Source organism: Gavialis gangeticus, unplaced genomic scaffold, assembly GCF_001723915.1.
Source record: "Gavialis gangeticus isolate Ggan-Ray unplaced genomic scaffold, GavGan_comp1, whole genome shotgun sequence".
In the NCBI taxonomy this organism is placed as follows: domain Eukaryota; kingdom Metazoa; phylum Chordata; order Crocodylia; family Gavialidae; genus Gavialis; species Gavialis gangeticus.
This window is the reverse complement of record NW_017729007.1, coordinates 1137658-1158690: the sequence shown is the minus strand read 5'-3', so window position 1 is coordinate 1158690 and position 21033 is coordinate 1137658. Positions and strand designations below refer to the sequence as shown.

Here is a 21033-nt window from a genome sequence, read left to right as displayed (position 1 = left end):
AGATATGCACCTTGTTTTTGGATTATAGAACATAGGAAAAAAAGATTTGTCCAGAGTCAAAGCATGGAGCTGGATTTTTCATGGAAAGCTGTGCTGCACAAAGGATGCTCCTTTTCTCTTAGCCAGCAAGCAAGCGGAGGCATCAGCCAAGAGCAATTCAATAGCACCTGTACAACAGTTAACAACACTGGATTCTGCTTGTGGTTGCTGGCTGATACGGAGGCTAGTGGCCATTCTGCAGTACAACCTTTCAGTGCTTCTGCTCCTCTGTGTTTCTATTTCAGCAATGAAAATTAGCTTCCCTGCTTAAGACACACACACCAATTTTGAAGGGCTGATTTTCTGGTGGGGAGGAGAGGAAGGGGAGGAGGAAGGTACATATAGCGTGCAAGTGAATGAGATATTGGGCTTGTTGGGAATTTCCAACAAAAACATTTTGAAAATCCCAATTCATCAAATGCAAAAAAAGTTGGTTTCCATTTTCATTTTACTGAACATTCATGGAAAAAAATATTCGGAAACTGTCAAAAGGTTTCATTACAACACTTCCCATGTGAAACACTGTTTTTGAAATCAAATCATATCAAGTCATAATTCTGAAATCAAATCGTATAAAAACAAAACATTTTGATTGACCAAAACAGATTTTTTTCCCCACACCTGTTCAGTTTAGGAATATTTTTTTTTAATTTTGACTTTTTTCTGATTTGGGATAGGAACATTTTGGTGAGTCAATAATTTTAATGAAAGCAGAAAGCTGTTTTTCAGCCAGGTCTGATTACTTAGTAAGATCATTATAATGTAGTGACAAGAAAAAGAAAATTTTCCTATTTGCTTTTTTGACAACTTTTGCACGTTGAAGGACTGACTCAGTCAGGAAACCGATCAAGGAGGAGATATTTTCAATTTCTACTGGAGTTTGGAAGCATTTAACTGAAATTCCTTGCAAAAGTAAGGCACTCAACATCAAAGTTGCTATCATGATTGAAAACTATTAATTAAATTGCCCAGGTATCAGTTCAGATCATATTGGAAAGAAAACATACGCAGTAGTTTTTTATTGGTGTCTACATATGAGTGCTGCTAATCATAGCATGAAAGAGATAAAATATGAATGATATAGCTGATGACAGAAAACAAATTGTATGCATATCAGACTACCAGAGAAGTTACCAATAGACCCATAACAAAAAAAGCTTGTTGCTTGTGACAACAACATTTCTAAATTTAGTTTATTTATGGAGAAACAATCAAAATACAAACCTAGCCTTGTGTAGGCTTCTATAGAGCATCTTTTTATTGAATCATTTGTAACAAGGAACTATATGGCCAGCTCCTATTTCCCCTGTTAGGTGCATAAGTGAATCTGGGCAGATGCTCTTGCACTTTGTCCAAGTCCTTAAAAATGCATTTGTATATCTACTTTGTTTATACACCATCATCTTCACCTGAACAGCAAGTGATTAAAAAGCAAGGAGGAAGATCACCCACCCACCTTTTATATTAACATTTTTTCATGGAGAGTGGAAAAGGTGGATTGCACTTAAGTGCATATTAGGTAGAGTATGATCTAACCCAATAGGCATATCTACACGTTCATTAAAACACAGTGGTTACTGTGCATTTAATTTAGTACTCGTATAATCAAGTACTAAATAAATGTGCAGTAACCAGAGTTACTGTGCAGTCATGCTAGCAAATGGCTTTCTAGTGATGTTACTGCACGGTAACCTAATAATACTGCGTAGTGGTGTATTAGTACTGTCCGTGCTATGACGTGTACTGCAGTGTTATTAGGCTACTGCAAAGTTAGTGTCCAGTGTAGATGCACCTAATATGTCTAAAAAGTCCTTCCCAACTCATGTTTGCCTATACTGTTTTTAAACTAAATTATTAATTGGCATCAACTGGAATAGCTACATTTAGATCATCAGAGCTGCCAGTTCACCTCAGCTAAAGATCTGAAACCTCATTCACCTGAGAGAAGAAGCAAAAATGAGAGAAGAAAAAAAGAGATTGACTACAAACAGAAGCAAGGTCATTAGGCAAATAGGTCAAAAGATTTACATTCCTAACTTCCAATGAGAATTAGGTACTAACTCACTTTACACTTTTGCTAGTCCAATCAGGCACTCAGAAATCTTGAAAAAATCTGACCAGTTGTCATTTGTTTTCTTTCATTTACTTGATTTCCTTTGCCTACTCTGATTTTTGCTTCATCCAGAAGAGAAAAAAACTGTCACTGGCTTAAAACATTATTTTTATTTTTGTTCCTTTGGTTATGTTTTCTTTCTTTCAAACTACAGTAGCATTCAGCAAAAACTACAATATTGATTTTCTTCAGGACTATAAAACTGTTGGCATATTCTGCCAATTCAAAATCTGGTACATAAGTTGTTGATTAACAATGATGTTGTGCTAGCTCTAGTACTGTATTTACTCATATAAAAGACAAGGCTTTTCTCCCCCCTGGCAGCATCTTATATCTGCATACAAAAAAACCTCATTAAATGCATTGTCTATTAAACTGCTGCCAGAAGCAGCATGTGCTCAGTAATGGAAACCAACTATGATGTTGAATACAGCCCACACTGAGCATGCCTGTAAAACACATTACCCATACTGAGCAAACATACTGATTTTTTTCCCCAAAAATATTTACACACCTCTTCTAATCTGTCTTGTGACCAATATGGTTCACTCACCAGTCCAAACCACACCTTCACAATTACACTTTTCTCATTCCTGTTTCAATAACTGCAAACATATTGATGGAAACTTACCACAAAGCTAGGTTAGTATAGCTCATCTGAATAAGATGTGCTCAAATCCCCCTCAGCACCGACTCTTTTTCAATGTATGGTGAAACACTATGTTAAATACATTTTGAATTCCTCCTCACTCCCACAGCTGAGCAGCACCTTTATGATTCCTGTTTCTTCACCAGCCTTAAATGTCTGGCAAACATCACGAGACATCTATGTAAACGAGAGGCTCTGTTACCTCATCTCTCAGTCCATTGCATGTGATTGCTGTGGCCCCTCTCTCTATTAAGTGAAGCCGGACCAGGTTGCCCTGGGCCTCATCTGCATATAAATTTTCAGAGGATCCCAGAACTTGTGACAAAAAACCTGGTTCCAGTCATGAACAGGGGGGTAATTAGCACATGGAGGGAAAGGAGGGTGGAAATATCTGGTAATTAGCACATTGGGGGAAGGGAGGGTGGGAATATCTGGAGTACATGCAGATACTGAGCAGTGCAGATCTTTGGGGTCACCGTGACTTTAAAAGATGTTGACTCTGCTGGAGGCCCAGCCCAGTGAGCTATATTATAAATCAGGAGTTTTCAACCTTTTTTAATAAGTGCAACCCCAGTGCCCAGTGCCTTGTAGAAGGCTAGGAACCTCCTCCCATACAGACAAATGGATGCAGAAGTAGTAGGCTGTGCGAAGATGGTGCCGAACGAACTCAGGACCTACTACCAGAAATCAGTAGCAGAGGATGGAGAGTATGCAGAAATGCCACCTGGCATAGGGACACGTGGCACAGGACCATATAACTCCCACTGAGTGAAGAAGGGAGTGAAGGCAGTGGAGAAGAGGAACAGATAAGTGGAACAGAGGACAGCGAGAGCAACAGCAGCAGCAGCAGTGGGTCCTCCAGTGGAAGCTGGAGCGACAACAATGGAGAGACCATTTGAGCCAAGTACCTGACCCCAGAAGTGAGCCAAGGGTGGAAATGAAGGGAGGGCTGGTTGGAAGGACAAGAAGGGACTGAGGTTTTTGTTTGTGTGTGTTGCGCGCATTTGCGGATATTCTAATGGGTACAGGTGGCCAGCGGGCCTTTGTATGAGGGCACAGGTGCGGTTTTCTGTAACGGGATAGGATTAATCCTTTTGGGATGTAATAGGTTAGAGCATAGATATATATAACCTTATATATAGATATTTTTTTACAAAAACAAAACAAAACAAACAAAACCCCCCGTGCCTGGATGCAGAGCTGGGGGGAGCATGGCCGGATGTGGAGCAGTGGCAGCGTGGGTTGGTGAGTGGCAGTGGCTGCATGCAAATTTCCACCCCCCTCTCCCGCGTCTGGCTGGCCGGGTGGTGCTTGTGCACCGCTGCCCTTGGCACCCCACCCCAAGCCCTGCTTCTGGGAGGCAGCGGCATGGAGTGGTGGTGCTCCGTCCCTCCCTGCTTGCAGGTACCCCCTAGGGCCTTTCCAAGTAGCCTGGGGGGTACGCATACCCCCAGTTGGGCTAATATCATGAATAGTTTGCATTATATATAAGTAAGTACAAAAGTGCTGTTCAAAAGTACGTTTATGTACCTATGCTGAAACTTGCGGCGGTTTGTAAAAAAGGTATAATGCATTAATTCTGGATGAACTAAATCTACAGATACCCATATTAGTTTGTCTATATGTAAATGACTATAGATGTGTTTATAGAAGTACTTCTGGTCCACTTCTGTGTCTGCTGTGGAGCACACAGGAGACGCTCCCCCCCCACCCCCTGGCTCAATGACTGGTGCCTCCTGGGTCTGGGGGGGGTACCCTGGGTCCCCCTGTGGCCAATCGCCGAGCCAGGGGGGTGTGGGGGAGGGAGTCCCCTGTGAGCTCCCGTGGGACACTCCATCCACTCCACCATCTCAGCATTCACAAGCCGCGCCTGGTATGTAGAAAAAACATTTAAGGTTGTGTCTACGTCCGAATCGCTGATTCTCTGAATCAGAATCGAATCTTCAGATTCAACTGAACCGAATCAGGACAGTGATCTGAATCAGCAAATTGAATCACTGTCCCCCAAATCAAGCCAAATCCGAATCTGAATCAAATATTGCGCGCTTTGCACACCCCTATTATGCATCTCATGTTAACATCCTTGCAAGATGCAGTGGTTTCATTCTATACAAGTGATTTCAATCATTTGAACTGCTTTTCATTGCTAAGTACAAATAGGACTAGTTTATTAGTGTCTGATATGTTTTCCTCCAAATCTCCAAAGGGATTCAAATAATCAAGGATGTACAATTTCAGTAAATATAAAGAAAGTAATTCATTGCCCAATGTATAAAAACTGTATCATTTTGGAGCAGTTAGTAACACGAGACTGAAGGGGATATTTAATCCAGTTCAGTTCAATGCTATGGCAGACAGTCATGCCCAACAAGCTCTTTCATAAATCAACCAAGTTCTTACAACTGTTAAGGTTTTTGTCTTTGCTACTTCTACTGGAAGGCTGTTCCAGAATCTTACTCATCCTGATAACTGTTAGAATAGCTGTCACAGTGAATCAAACATCCTCAGGTAACGGGAGCAAAAGCCTTTATATTCTTCCATCAGGCTAGATGATTGTACAGGCCCTACAACTATCCTGTAATCTGGCATGCAGCAAACTCAAACTCTGGCACTAAAAATGAGAGCCTTTACACACTGGCTGCAATCCTGTACCTACCCTTGGCATTGCCAGAGACTCCCAGAAGGATTACTGGTGGGAGAAGTCTCATGGAAAGATGCTACCCCTGGAAAAATAATTTGAATGCCTGACTAAATTCTTGTCTTCGGGTCGGTCACTTGTTACCAGAAATAATCTGATCCACTACTCACTATTCAACAGCAGCCAAAGAGGAGATGTAAAATGGTCATGCCACTGAACTCAATGACTATATTTTTTTTCAGAGCAGCTATTGAAAAATTCTTCATAACTTGGCTCTCTTTTTGGCACCCTATTCTGTTCACATGCACATCAACTTCCATTTATCACATATCCACTGAAGGAAATCAAGCAGCAAGTTTCACCTTCCAGATCATCATCTTTCTGCCAAAATTCAGCTCCAATTAGTTCGAAAACCCAAAGATGTTGTATCAACTGTACCAACTTTCTGGAGCTCAGTACCACAGTACTGTCCTTATTGTCCATCCAAGAAATGAATAAACAAACAATTATACAATGCATAGAAGATTGCTTAAGGAAGGGAGTATGTATAAAACAGCAATACATTTCAATGTTTTCTACCGGTCTGTACTTCTTTACTAATGACCTCATCATTGACTGTAGGTGTTCAATATTACATATGGGATGGAGGCAAATTCCAAAATATCCAGAGAGTGGTAAGTAAACCATAACTTAATTTTACTAGTGGTTTTGAACCAGAGATACAACAAGCTGTCTTTGAAACTGTTTTCCCAGATACTCCAGCCACCCTGAATTCAGTCAGCATATACTTCTAAGATAGGCAGGCAGCCAACCAGCAAGAGTCCTGTGCTTGAACACACAGATCTGAGTATGAATTGCAGAAATATTTTTGAAGTCCTATCTACAGTATTTTATTTGCAGCAACTGCCAAAAGCAGTTAGGAAATGTAAGTACCAATATGCTTCCAGCAATTATTTTGGTTGCCCAAGCAATGTGACTTTTTAAAATGTGCTGAAGACCATTCTCCAGTTATCAGAATATTCCATTTAGTATAAATGATCCACAAGTGATTTGCCTTTGTTGTATTTGTTCAAAGAGAGCTGACTGCTTTAATCGACATCCATGACCGCTTTGCACTGCACATGGAGTCCTGTATTTTGTTCCCCAAGACCAGAGCAAAATGGCTCATACTTGAATTTATCAGACTGTGACAGGCTGGTGCACTGAACTATGTCCCTCTGTTAAATTGTGTCCCTATCTGATAGAAGATGAAATTCTCTTTACACTTGGCTTAGAAAAGTCCCTTTTTTATACTGCAATATCAGTTTTACAATCTAAACTGTTTTCTTGAGTTTACATGGAAGCAGGTTTATTGCCTGTTGCTATGAGTTTCTGTATTAAGGTAATTCACTTTAACAACAACAGCTCTTTGTCATGCTTCAGATTAAAATGGCTCAAAGAGCACAATTTTTAAAAAGAAACTTAAATGTACTGTATATTTAAAATGTGCACGCAGCTGCTTATTTTGACTTGCGTATAGAATTACCATGCTTCTCCAAATAAACTTGGTATTTGTGCATGCAAACAAATTATGCTTTTAACTGTGTAGTTGTTTCTAACAAAAAGAAAGTTAGACATGCAGTCATTATAACTGCATTGCGCATATGGAAATCAGGCATGTGCATTTTTGTATTTGTCCCTTTGAAGAATAATGTTCTTAATTTTTACAGTCCCATCTATGAAGGAATGTTTTCTTCTCAGAGAGTCAGAAAGTCTTGATTGCCAAGGTATATTTATATTATAATGCTTCTCTAGAGGGTTTAGGTGAATGTATTTACCTTCAGTTTTCTTGATTCAGTACAAGGGAAGTATTTATAAATTTATATCTGATTAAGATATCTTAGGAGTTCTTTGGAGCATCTGGAAATTCATGCGATATAACTTCAGACAGAATAGGTATCTGTTTTCTAATTTGTCTGTGATTCTTGAACTGCATTCTGACCACTTTTGCTTGGTGTGAAATACAAATGAGACTGGTTTATTAATGCTGGAGCGCTATGTTCAACACAGGTCCCAGACTGGCTGAAGCAGCTGCCAGATGAAGTATGCTAGGGAAAGGGGAGGAGGTCCATTGGCCAGATCTGGCTGGCAGAATCCACCTACATGCATACACCATGTAGTGTGGGTCGGATCAGACTTGGGCAGCACCAGGGGCTGGATGGTGGGGCTCTGTGGGCCAGAAGTGGCCTGCGGGCTGTATGATTGACACCCTTGATCTGTAGACTCCTTGTAACTTTACTGGTATCCAGTGACTGAACTATTTCTTCCTTCTTTACAACTCTTTAAATGTAATCAGCTGAAAGAGCTGACCATTCATTTTCCATCAAATCTGTAATTAAAACAAAGCACCATAATATTTCCAACTATTCTTCAAAGTATATTATAACTAGGCTCTCTATACTGAGAATTCATAATCATTAGGTCTAATGATAGTAGAAGAATCCAACACACAGTGGAACTTAATTCGGGCTCCATTCAAAGGCTTTTTGACTAGCCTTCTCTTTGCAAACCTATCTAGCAAAAGGACTGTGTGGGCCTTTGGTAACTATTGCTAAAGTTAAATAGATTTTACAGACTTATCTAAAAAATAAACTATAAAAAGCATACAATTATTAAATCATTTAAATAATTTTAAATATAATTAAAATAGTGATCATTTTAAAAATATAATTTTTGACATATATCTCCATTTTGGAAAAGGCAAATGAGTTGAAATTGTTTCTCCACTTACCATTTTCCACCAATAGGTAGCATCTGTAGTACTTCTAATTCTGAAGTTGTAGTATGAAGAGCAGGTAGTTTGCATATAGCCGGACAGCAGTAAATGTACATCTTTTGAATTCATTTTAATGTGTTTATTATCATGCCCCAGTGCATCCATTTAATGTCTACAGATTCTGAGTTACTGTAATTTTGGGTTTATTGGTAATTCCAAAAATTGTAACAATATATATCTTAGCCTCCAAACTTGGCTGCTCCCCAGCTCCAAGACCTGTTTTTATCTTCTTGGTTCCCCCTCAGGACCAGAGAAGAAGGGGCCTACTCTTTGCTGGAGATTTCTGCATACACTTGCCAGCATGATTCAGCAACTGTTATACTGTGTGTTTATGTAGGGTTTTAGCATTTCAGCATACAGTGACCTAAAAGAGCCCTGTATTCCTAGATGGCTTAGTCCATTACAAATCATACTCGTTCAATATATGAATGGAATAATTTTCACTGTTATTTGAATTTCCAGATCCCCAAGAGGCAAAAAGTCAAGGGCAGGAAAGGGTGTGGAGAAGTGGAAGAGAGAGAGAGTAATCTAGAATGGCAAAAAGGCACTGCTACAATTTTACTCAGTTCTAATAAAACACAATCCAGCTATTATTATAGCTCCCTAAATAAAACACTGTATTTTATTAAAATCACAATTCTGTTCTAAAGTATGCAATGCATGTAAACAGCATAATGCATGCTCACACCCTGAGGGCAATGTTTCGAGTTGCAGTGCACACATTCAGAAAAGGGAGTGATTCATTTTCTTCGGGCCTGTGATGTGTATGTGCTAAATTATTTTTGCTGAAAGCATAGGATGCACAGTGATCAGATGACAGTAGTATGCAGGAAGGGGAGCAGAGGGGAACGTGTGATGGCTTGGCAGAATAAGACAAACATTTTAAGAAAGCAGGGGGTGTGTATATGAAAGGGGGCCCCAAATTGAAGCGGTAGGTTTTTAAAAACACAGCTTCAATTTAGGGTGAAGTAAACCCCCATGTTGTGTACATCCGTTTCTTACCTGCCTCTGGCAGTGGAGAGGGGGGGTGAGCCACCAGTAGGCGGAGTGATCCCTGGGCTGTGGGGGGAGGGGAGGTTGATGCTTCTTCCCACAGCAGGGGTGGTTCCCCCATCCCCGGACAGCACCTGCCTGCAGGCACCTGGCTCGGGCAGTTCTGGGGGGCACCGCAGCTGTGGAGGGAAAGACTTGGTCCCTGTGCAGCTCACTCAGGCAGGCAGGCTCCAGGGGAAAAAAAGAAAATGATCAGGCTTGCTGCTTTTTTTTTTTCTTTTGGTAGAAGCTGCCTTCCTGGGCTGCTGCCAGGCTGCCTGCATAGTCCCTGAGCTTCATGGAGCCCGGTGTTTTGCTTCGCGGTTGTAGGGCAGCAAACTAAAACTCCTCAGAGGTGTTTTTGTTTGCTGCACCCCAAAGTCATTAAAGTGCATTATGCTGTTGAATGTGCTATAGTAGCTGGAATTAATGCACAATATGCCGCCGACACATGCAAACACCAGCACCATTAAAGTGGTGCAAAAGCATTTAATCCACTTTAAAGTGTCGTGCACACATGCCCCTCATTTTGTCTACACATGCCCGCAGATACTTGAGGGGAAGTGCCTTTCACATCTAGCTCTCCAGTCCAAAGCTAGTTTTGGCTGCTATGCTTCCCTATGTATATTCCCTTGCTATAACCTATGCAAAATGAGTTGCTGAAGTCAGCCCATTCCTAGTGGTCAGGTGTTCATTTCATACTTGGCCTGTTTTTATGAACTGTCTAAATACAAGGTCCTGGGATTAATGATGATGAGGAACTAAGCATTCTCCCAGCCATAAGAGTAGTTCCTTCCAAGTCAGGACTGAAATAGTGAAGGAGACTGCAGTCAGTCTCACTTCCAGTACTATACCTATGTGACTGGAGAATGAATGCATCTAAATATATTATCTAAATTAACTGTGAATGGTTTCTGGCCATAAAGTTCAGCAGGAATTATAACCTTCACTCCATGGCCAATACTCTGGCTTTGACCTGGCAGAACAATGGAGATAATTCAGCAAAGACATTTGCCGCTAAAAACCTGTTGACACCAATCTTGTTGAAGGTGGGAGGATGGAAAACACTCAAGAGAGAGGCAGGAAGGTGTTAAAAACTGTTCTTCATTAAAAAAGATGCTCTCTTAATGCCATCATCTAAACAAGATAGATTGCATTGTTGAAAGACCCACCCAGATCCTATGTGAAGAATTGCTGCAGTATAGGAAAAAAAACCCATAAATCACACACTGCTGGTTATGACATATCATTCCTCCCTGGAACCTATACAGAAAATCCTTGAACTACTGCAACCCATTCTAGATGAAGACCCAATTCTTAAGGAGATCTTCCCAGAGCCACCCATCCTAGCCTCTAAGCAAGCACTGAATTTGCCAATCTCATCACCACAAGCGAACTTCCTACGGCCCAAAACACACTGAATGGATCCAGACCATGCCACGACAAGAAATGTAAAACCTGCCAACATATCTCCACCTCCCACCCCCACAATTACTACACCCCACAACAGAACCATCAGCATTCCTGGATCTTACACCTGCACCTCCAGAAATGTAATATATCTCATCCAATGCACCAAATGTCCTGGTGGAAAATATGTAGGAGATACTAAACAACAACTGTGTACCAGAATGAATGCACATCGAAAATCTATCAAAGACAAGAACACCCAATTACCTGCAGATGCACATTTCTCACAAAAAAACACTCTCCAATTTCTCAGTTCTAATCCTCAAAGGGAATTTACAAAACACCTTTTTGCAGACAAGCCTATGAACTGCACTTCATAAATCTACCGGATACAAAAAATCATGGACTAAATATAGACATTGGATTTATGACACATTATAACCTGTCTAATATCTGATACTCCAGGTAACCTCTCTACTATTTACCAGGTGTATTCTTATCATCAGGTCAACATCCCCCTCCCTCCCCACCTATATCTCACCCATTGACTGTTTCAATTGGCATTTTCACTAACTGGCTTTCTCGTATGCATACTGGCCTCTGGTGTCTTTTCTACTCTATCTAGGAAGAACACAGACCAACTGCAGATGCTTCCACAGCCTGACAAAGGGTGTTTGTACCCAAAAAGTTGCAAAGAAGAATTTTCCCAGCTATTTTAGTTGGTCTAAATAAAGATATTGGATTTACCCAAAGAGCCTTGTCTATCCCCTTAGAACAACACTGCTACAACCTATACCCCATCATCCAAACAAGCAGGCTGAGCTGGAGAAGCTGGGAAGAGGAGAAATCTTGGACCCCGCACTTCAAAGGATACTGACTAAAACATAGAAGATTCTTGGGACTTGAGCTCAGGCAGGGTTTCAACTCATCCAGGATTTTACAGTCTCTATCTGGTCACAGCAGCAAGGCAAAATAATCAGGCTTGAACTCCCCCACGTAGGAACATTTAACACTGAAAGGCTCTTGCATTCTCTGGGCTTGGCAAACATTCTGGCAAGCATAGTCTCTGAGTACCTTCAATCCTTCACTCAGTTTGAGGATGTACCATACAACATTCATTTCACAGTTAGTCTATCCTTCCTACCTCTCCTTTAAGTATAATTGGATACCCCTGGGATGTCAGCTGTAATGTAGTTTGACTGGGAAGAAGTCCTCCAAGGCTTGCAGAATTTCTCTAGTAAAATCATAAAAACCAAAATAAATAAACCAAAAAAAGCAAACCAAAAAAGTATGTAAGGCAGCAGTTGGAACTGGTCCCAATGTTTATTGTTATTCCACTTAGCCATTGTGAGGCCAGTGAGAGGTTCACTCTCAGGGCAATATGCAATGTACATAGGTTATTCATGTATAACAGGCACATAACACCATCAGAGATGAAGTAAAATATGTACCTGGGTATGTTATAGCTTCCTTAGGGAGGCCTGCCCCAGTGTACATGTTAAGTAAATCTGAGGCTATAACTAGAACAGTTATTGATTGGATGGGCACCAACTCCAGACTGCATAGTCTACTGCTGACATGATATAATTCTGTACTTTCTTGATAGGCTCCATTATGTCCATTATGATCTTCTCAAGAAGAGTCTTTAAAAGAGGCAGGAGGACAGAAATGATGGGCAGAAACAACCTGAGGGCCTCCAGTTAAAGGCTGGGGCAGGAGTCATGAAAACTGAAGATGTCTTTATGGCTCCCTGGATTTCAAGGAACTCCTTCTGAAAGGCTCTTCCTTCTGAAAACTGCATCTGTTGTTCCTTCATCTAGTTCATGCAGACCACATGGCTTGAGAGAGATTTCGGCAGCTTGAAGTGAGGCAGCTGTTTATCTAGATTTGGGCGGATCACCTAACCACACACATACCAAGCCTCCCTTCAAGGTGTTACTAAAAATTGTTGTTCCTGTCATCTCCTTCTGCAGATTCAAGTCAAAAGCAGCAAAGGAGTGGCAGGAATAAAAGACCAAGTCAGATTCCTACTCTCCCAAAGCATGGGCCTTCTAGGTTTCTGCCCAACTGATCTTAAGCAGTCCGAATCTGCCACCAGCTCAACTACCTGGTCTCATCCCAGCTGCCATCAAACTTAGCCCTCCAGCTAGTTTAACTCTTCTGGTTTCCAGCCTAAAGACTCCTGGCTGCATCTTTGACCTATATAATAGGGCTTGCACCCTTTTCAGGCAGTGCCTAGTTTCCTTGTTAATGTTTTCCTTGACAGCTCCAGGTGAAGCCTACTGACCTGTCACTATATTCAGTAATGCATTAAAAAGTTCCCATATTATTCATATTTTCCTGATGTCAACAACTTTGTTTCTATTCTCACAATCACTGGCCACATGCATTAGTTTAATGCATTAGCTTCTCACTTTGTATGTGGAAAATGAAGACATGCCACTTTTTGACACGGATGCCCCAAAACTTCTTTCTTTCTAATTACCTGAAATCTTGCATAGTCGTATGTGATTCTTTAACATCTGCAACCTGTCATGTAGTGATAAGTAATTTTTCAAAACAAAATCATCAGCTAAATTTACATTTTTTTCATTGTTACCTTTTGGAAAAAAAGGTTAGCTTTCAACATATAAGTAGCTCTTACTTTCCTCTCAAACGAGGGAAGGCAGTAATTGACCTCCATGACTGCCAAACATGGTCCCATAGTGTCAACATGAGCAGTTTAAGAATATGAATTCCACCCTACTCTTGGTTCATACAATTCATGTCTTATGTTATAGCTTCTGGGCTTTCTACCCTGCTTTCACTCCATTTGTGTTTCCTGTCTGTGTGAATCTGAGATTTTAGCCAGGATCTCCTATGCCTTTAAAGAGGAGGGAAATTAGCGGTAAACCTACAGCATGAAGGGAATTTCACATTCAGAGGATGTCATACATGTTTATACTTTCACTTTCTCTGACATCAAATTTAAGTAGCTATCTATAGTCCCTCACTGTTTTAAGAACGCATCATAGAAGATATCCAACTAAGTGAACAGACATGATGGCAGGGAAGAACAACAAGTTTTTGATTTAAAGGAATAAGTACTGAAAGGAAAGATCACATGACTAGTAATAATTTTGCTTATGCGGTGTGTGGTACAATGATAAACAAGGAGTTTTCCCTGGGTGTGTAGACTGTGTGATCAAAGATTGTACCATGCACAGATGATGCTACTTCTGTCAGTGAAGTATCTTAAGGAATGCAATCTTCAACAAGCCAAGTAAATATATAATGCAAATTGGATGCAACCATAAAACATATACCAAAGACCATGCCTTTGCCTACAAATCATCAGAACACCACTGTGCTCTGTGCATATACACAGATTTACATCAGTGGATGGTTTGGCCTCACATGGTCACCACAACAATGACTAACAAAAATAGAAATGGACCCAAATCAAAAGTTTTCAATTTGAATTTCTCTGTTATTTGGTTTCAGTTTGGGTCTCAGTGCTTTGGTAAATAGGCTTCAATTCAGCACTCAACTGACAGGATAAGTAAGGAATATTGCAGAGAAAGGTCTGCAAACAATAACTGCTCACTGGAACATAGGTTGACCTTTGTAGATGTTAAATGAAACAAAGAAGTTGATAGATGGTGTGCAGTACATTTGCCATGCATGACTAAAAGCCCCTCCAGAAAAGGATTTTAAAGTCAATTATGACCTGTAGTATGGAAAATAATATTAATAAGAGGGGGAATGAAAAGAGTGGCAATATTAAGGAAGAACATCTGTCCTGTCATCTGGGGAAGGACAAGCATGTAACATTATGGTAGCTTTTAAAAAATAATAGCCTATAGTGGGTCAGGTATTAAAGTCTTCGGTTTTCTGAATATAAATGACAATTTCATCTTAACATAATTAAATGCCATAGAAGGTGCATCGAAACAAGAAATGCATGTGTCAGATCAAAGAGAACTCTATTAATTGAGCCACAACGTTTGAAAGTGGGGAAGGTCTATGTTCCAATGTGTCTCATGTCAAACTAAGCCTGCAGATTCCCTTTACTCTCTCTGACTAATGCCCTGCTCTTCTCCTTCCAGATGATTCGCTCACTTCGGAAATATTATAAGCTGCAATTCCTCATTCTTCTGAATTCAGGAGCTCCCTTGCCTGATATTTTCAGAAGTCCACACAGCTCCATCTTGCCATTTCATTAGGTGAGGATGCCTTGTACAGGACACTCTTCAATCCACAAAGATCTACTAGACTGCAAAAGCAGGCATCTATCTCCCCTTCTATGTTTCATACACAGGTATAATAAAAAGTCTTCTCTTGCAGCTACTGCAAGAGGAATGGGGGTAGAAGGAAAACCCTGAATTGTTGAAGGAAGGGAAGGGAAAGAAGTCTGGAAAAGCTCAGGAGAGAGAATCAGGACAGAGGGTGCATGTTCCAAAATGTAGGGAGAGAAAGAAAGAGAGAGAGTGCAATTAAAAAGATACTTTACCACATACATAAGGGAATGCTTGGCTTCATGGAACAGTTGACAATTTTTAATGATGGTCAATTGACCGGTCAACTGACTTTGATTGGTCAACCTTACTCCTAACAGCTCCCTACCCTTGCAAACACTAGGTCCCATCCAACGCTCCCCACCCCCCACAAGTTATCCTCCAAGACTACGGTCTTTTCATGCGTAGCTGTAGTCCTCAGGTTCTAAGACAGCACATCTGACAACACTATAAACAAACTACAGACAGAAGATTCACTGAAAACATTCTAACATTAGTAAGCCATATTCACAAGGATTCTAATTATGAGCCAAGCTTAACAATGTAAATATCAAAGACTTTGTCCTAGTATAAAGTGAGTTTATCCAGAGAAATGCACAAGGTCTCTGAACTTTTCTTGGCCTGCATAGTGAAGATCTGGTGCCTAGATTTCCTGAAAGAAAGAACTGTTTTGTCTTTTCCCCACTTTTTTAAAATAAAGAACTCTTAACCTGTAGGGTCTTGAAAAGCAAGATTGCAACAGAGCCTTGTGAAGTTTTTCAAAACAGGTATGTGAATGTGCCAGGATCTTTCCCCATACAGAGGTCAGATAAGGTGAGTTCCATACTACATTCTCTGTAAGCCAAAGAGGGTGATCAGAGGATGTGGCTGGGGTGGACCTAGAGGGGTTGCAGTGGCACAGACACAGCCCCTTTTCAGTTAACAGTACAGGAGCAACAGTTGGGCATTTTTTTAAGTCCCTGAAAGAAGTAAGAATTACTTTCTTCCTACCCTTGCATGGCACATCCCATCCTCTCCCATTCCCCTACTCCCCAGTCACCAATAGCACTGTCCCTGCTGATCTAGTAGCAAGGGGCTCCATAACCCTTCTACCCCACTTCAGCCAGGCTTCATGGCAAGCCAGGCTCAGCCAGACAGCAGCAGCAACAAACAGGTTCCTGTTCCCTGCTCAGTTCCCCAGATTTTCCCCATCAACCAGAGTGCAGGTGCAGGCAAGGGAACCTACCTGTTGATGCTACTGTCTCTGGCTGAGCTTGGCTTTATGTGCAGCCCCGCTGGAGTAGGGTAGGGGTGGCTCTGGAGCCTTCTGCCCCTGGGGCAGCCAGGGTCACTGGAGACAGTGGCAGTGGTGGGCAGGGGAGGGCAACAGGAAGGAGACATGTTGCTGAGCACAGATGGGAAGTGAGGGGGGACAGAGTGGAGAGGAAAGATTCTTACCTGATTGGACGACTTAAAGTCCCTGCTTGCTGCTTCCATGGTGTGGTAGACCCTCCTGGTATTGGGGGAGTGGGAGGAAGCTAGAAGCAGGGGTGCAGCTCTCCTGCAGCACTGGCAGCTGCTCCTGCACACCCTCTTTGCAAAATCCTGGATCTGTCCATGGATGTGGCCAAAGATCCACATGATTTCTGCCCATACTTAGAGAACATACTGAGGGGGAAGGGCTTAAAATGAATGGATCTGCATGAGATATTGGTGTGCAGGGGGTTCATTTTGTGAAACGTGTAAAAAAGCTCATTGTCTATTCAACCTGTGACACAGGGTGGCTTAGCAATTGGTGGCAGAGAACATATCTGTCTTTGAAGCAAAGGTTATTCCACACAATGACTTTCACATAATCACCTACTAAGATCTAGCAGTGTAGTAAAAGCATGCTGATGAGATCCTATAGATGGTATGCCTTTTAATTCAAATCCATTTATACCAGCAAATGTTACAAGCCCTTTTATTATTACTATTATAGACTGTAACTTCTCAGTGACAATAGAGACTTGAAAGTGACCAGAGGAGTCGCAAGGTAACTTACTTGTGATACATGATCATTTTGGAAAAACACAGTTCAGGATAAAAGAAGTATATGATAGAGTACTGACTGGGGATGCAGGGTGAAAGTCTGATGTCACTGAAGTCAACAGAAGCTTTCTTTTTGGTTTCACTGTGACCAGGAATTCAGTTCAGGTTTTTAAACAAAATCATATATTTGGTTCAGAGCATACTGTTCCAAAAATTAAAATTAATGATGAATGGTATTCATTTTATTAAGTTTATTAGGTTGTTATTTTTTGTTAAGGCAAATTGAGACACGCTGGCCCAAGGGTGGAAGCTTCCTCACAGTCCTGTTGGTTGAGCTCCTTAAATGGAAGAGGAGGGAGACCTACTTTTGAGGACAAATCTATTAAGCCTTTAGAAAGGCAAATTTATTGCACAGAAGAGCACAGTAAAACTGGTGCACTCCAGTAAGATGACAGTAAAGATCTCCAGCATGAAACAGCCAACCATCTCCAGCAGTCCAACCATAACGTTGGTCAATACAAACACTAATGGGCTAATTTGCAGAAACACTGAATTGACTTTTGTGGGTGCTTAGCACTACTGAAAATCAGGCTATAATTTTTTTTTGTTCAAGTAATTAAACAACATGCAACACAAAAAAACTGTCAGTTCTTGTTTTCAGATAGACATTTTGTTTTTCTGGGTTGCAAACTGTAATTATTTACCATGGGTGTAGCTTCCGTGAAATCCATCAGAAGATCCCCTGGTTCCAAAGTAAATGTACTTCCGACATCTGAAGGGCTCTAAAGGCAGGGGAAAGATGTGGTTAACACTGACTTCTTTGCAATTATAGTTTAAAATACGTTAAATAGAAAGTAAGTTTGAAAATCCCACATAGTTTTTAAGCACAATTTGACAGGCAATTCTCTTTTTGTTGGACAACAAAATAGTTCATCTTGGAAGCAAAATAAATGTCCGTTTAATCCTGATGTGACACTTGATGAATTTGATGGAAAGGCTCCTGTTGAGTTCATGGATTTGGATCAGGCCATGAGAATTACAGCCCTAAACTTCTGTGAATACCCTTAACAATTTTTTGCCTCTGTGCACGCACACACACAGAGTACAGCATAAGCACATTCTTTACAATTCTGCACTGAAAACTACTGTACTCTCAAATATAAAACAACTATATCCAATAAAAACATTTTAACCATGACTATTTCTGTGATTTCACATCTGCTCTCTAGCATGTTTTCTCCCTATCTTTTGGTATGATACCTTTGCACCAGGTGACATCTGGGCTTGTCCTTCTGACATTTGGGGCGTACAAGTCTTTTGTGACACAGGAGAGGAAGATGACACAGAAGTTGATGCTGCTGCTGCCGCCGCCAAGGCTGGAGGAAGGTCATCTTCATCACTATTGTTAAAAGTGCACAATGTTTATTTCATTAGAGTTGCATGTATCTATCCATGCAATATGATTTTGGGTATACTGATTTTTGGAGGAGAAGAGAAACGAGGAGAAGAATCTGGGGGCCCCACAGCACTTCTGAATGTCATTTCTCTTCATCATGCCACATATGATTTAATGCTCATCATCGAGTTTGCAAATAAATTAGATTTTCTTTTTAAAACTTAATGTCTTTATTAAACTACAGAATAGCTAAGCAGTGCCTATGAATGCAAATACTTTTAAATGGCATGTGGTTTCTAAGCTAACTTAATATTATGTACATGTAATTATTGGTGTTATTTCTGGATATATATTTTATTGAATATATGCAAAAGTGCATCTATTTTACATTTCAATGTTTTTTGTTTTTCATTTTTGCACTCCAGTATGTTCTGGGCTTACAATACCGATAGAAACAAGTTCAAGTGGATCCATAGGGTCATGTTCGCCACTTGAATTAGTCAAAGAGTAGATCTGGTACAGAGTAAACAGCTGGCATGTGATTTCATTTACAAAATAGACTTCAAGAGCAGTTATACTCTGAAATGTAATTCTATGAGAACTGCATAGTGGGAGACCATTTTTATTTAAGGACTTCTGATTCAGATCAAATTTGATGAGGTTGCAGAGAAGCCATTTCATTAAAAAAAACAGTCTACATACTCCCCTTGGGACTCTAACAGCCAGACTGGGTTCTTTTCTTTTTCCACACTGTCACTAGTAAATGAAAATCACCAGAGAATATTGTACCCTCATTTACTTTTGCAGAACCCCACTGATTGCAACTCATTGACTTCAATCAGCCTTGGATTAGTTTTCATGCCCTCAGTTACTCATTGAGATTGAACAGGTATGAATGGAACCGTAAGTTGGCTTACAGGATCTCTATTAATAGCGATGACGTGTGAAAAGGAAAGCGTCCAGCTTGACTGTTAAAGTTCAGAGTAATATTGCATTTGTTTATTTGTAAATGGGCAAGTTTTACCGGCAATTTACTGAGTCCCCAAACACATGGAACCCTGCAATGCTAGTTTGACAGGCACTTTTCAGAGCAGAGCTATACTTTGGTTTACTGTAAACCCAAGGCTGTGCACCTATAGAAGCAATCCATGTAATCACTAGAATTACATGATAAATACTATGCCCAAACCTCTTATTAACTAGACATAAGCGTAGTTGGATAATAATAATGCTTTCACAATATATTAGATCTTGCAATTAATTTGGTCTCTTCCATCATTTGTGTGTGGAAGTGGAAGAATGAACTGTCCCAGTAGAAGGACATGTAAGACATCCTGTTTTCCTGCTTAAAAGAAAACGCAAAATCTACTGAGCTTATTATACAGTTATTTTATTAATGAAGGAAGCCAAATCTGGGCTCCCGACCTAATTAATCTCTCTGTTATAATTGTGTATGATGGCATTTTCTGAGTCCTCAGTCAGCAGGGATGCTCTGGTTCTCTCCCCATCCTTACTGGGCAAAGCTGTTCCTACACATTCTTAATTTATATGGATGCAGAGACTCTTTAAGAGTCTGCCAATTCATTAAGGTCTCTTAATCTAATGGATCTAAAATTTGGATTTGAATCTGGAGTTTTGTCTTACATATGCTGCGTTACTGTGGTCTACCTAAACATTTAGGGCCTCTGTACACATGACAAAGGGCCCTTGTACACATGACAAAATTGCCCCTTATAGCAGTTTAATTGCCCTTTTTAGTGATTGAATTGCATCACAGTGTACATGTGGCAGCATATTGCGATTAAATTTCATAACAGTGTACATCTGCGGCAACATATTTCAATTTAACTGACTTTTTATGTAGCAAAGTAAAACACATCCAATGTATTTTAGTTTCTTATGTAACAAATTACAGCAATACATCTGGAGATGGTGGTGGGGATGGTGCATGGGGTGCTGGAAGCCCAGGCATGCTCGGGGAAGCTCGGGTTTGGTGGGCTTCCAGCACCCCGTGCACCATCCCTGCTGCCTTCTCTGGCTGCCAGCACAACCAGCTGCCCTCCTGCTGCCTTCCCACACTCTCCCAGGGGCAAGCCAGGTGGTACCAGGCAGCAGGAAGGCAGCATGTACAGTGCACAGGGTGCTGGAAGCCTGCCAAGCCCAAGCTTTCCTGAGCTCGTCTGGGCTACCAGTGTCCCATGCACTGTTGGATCTGGTGGGTGCTGTCTGTGAGCTGGGGCAGCACCCATGCAGCTAGCACACTGAGGGGTGCTGCCATTGTGAAGGGAAGCACTGGTGCCCCCCACAGCTCAGGGGTGTGTGACCTGGTGATAGCTTATGTGGGCAGGATCTGCTGAGGAAAAAAAAAAAAAGCAGGGAGGAGCCCACTCCCTCCCCTCCCCCAACCCCACATCTCCCACAGCGAGGGAATGAGCTGCCAATGGGCCAAGTGGCCCCTGAGCTGTGGGGGGCCCCAGTGATTCCCTCCACAGCAGCAGCACCCTCCAGGTGGCACCTGCTTGGTGGCACCCCACCTGGCTGGTCCCGGGGGGCACCGCCACCATATAGGGAATCACTGGGGCTACTTGCAGCTCAGGAGCCACTCAGCCCGCCAGCAGCTCGCTCCCCAATTGCAGGAGGCGGGCAGGCTCCTG

At 41.3% G+C, this 21033-nt stretch overlaps 1 protein-coding gene and 1 long non-coding RNA gene across 4 annotated transcripts in view; one reads left to right on the top strand and one right to left on the bottom strand.

The window, feature by feature from the left end:
- Positions 1-21033, bottom strand: part of EPB41L4B (erythrocyte membrane protein band 4.1 like 4B) — a 236630-nt gene that overhangs the window by 36900 nt on the left and 178697 nt on the right. For both annotated transcript variants that reach the window (XM_019509253.1, XM_019509255.1), the window contains exons 20-21: positions 18244-18382; positions 17688-17765 (exon numbers count right to left, since the gene is read on the bottom strand). In XM_019509253.1, the coding sequence (XP_019364798.1) occupies positions 17688-17765; positions 18244-18382 (217 nt within the window). The remainder of the gene's footprint in view (positions 1-17687; positions 17766-18243; positions 18383-21033) is intronic.
- On the top strand, positions 4816-18340 carry LOC109292016. Of its 2 annotated transcripts, none has more exons than XR_002096022.1 (5): positions 4816-6113; positions 6193-6364; positions 14785-14901; positions 15674-15740; positions 18255-18340. It is a non-coding gene; the product is annotated as an uncharacterized LOC109292016 (long non-coding RNA). The 2 variants fall into 2 exon arrangements; XR_002096023.1 differs by lacking the exon at positions 18255-18340 and adding an exon at positions 17261-17348.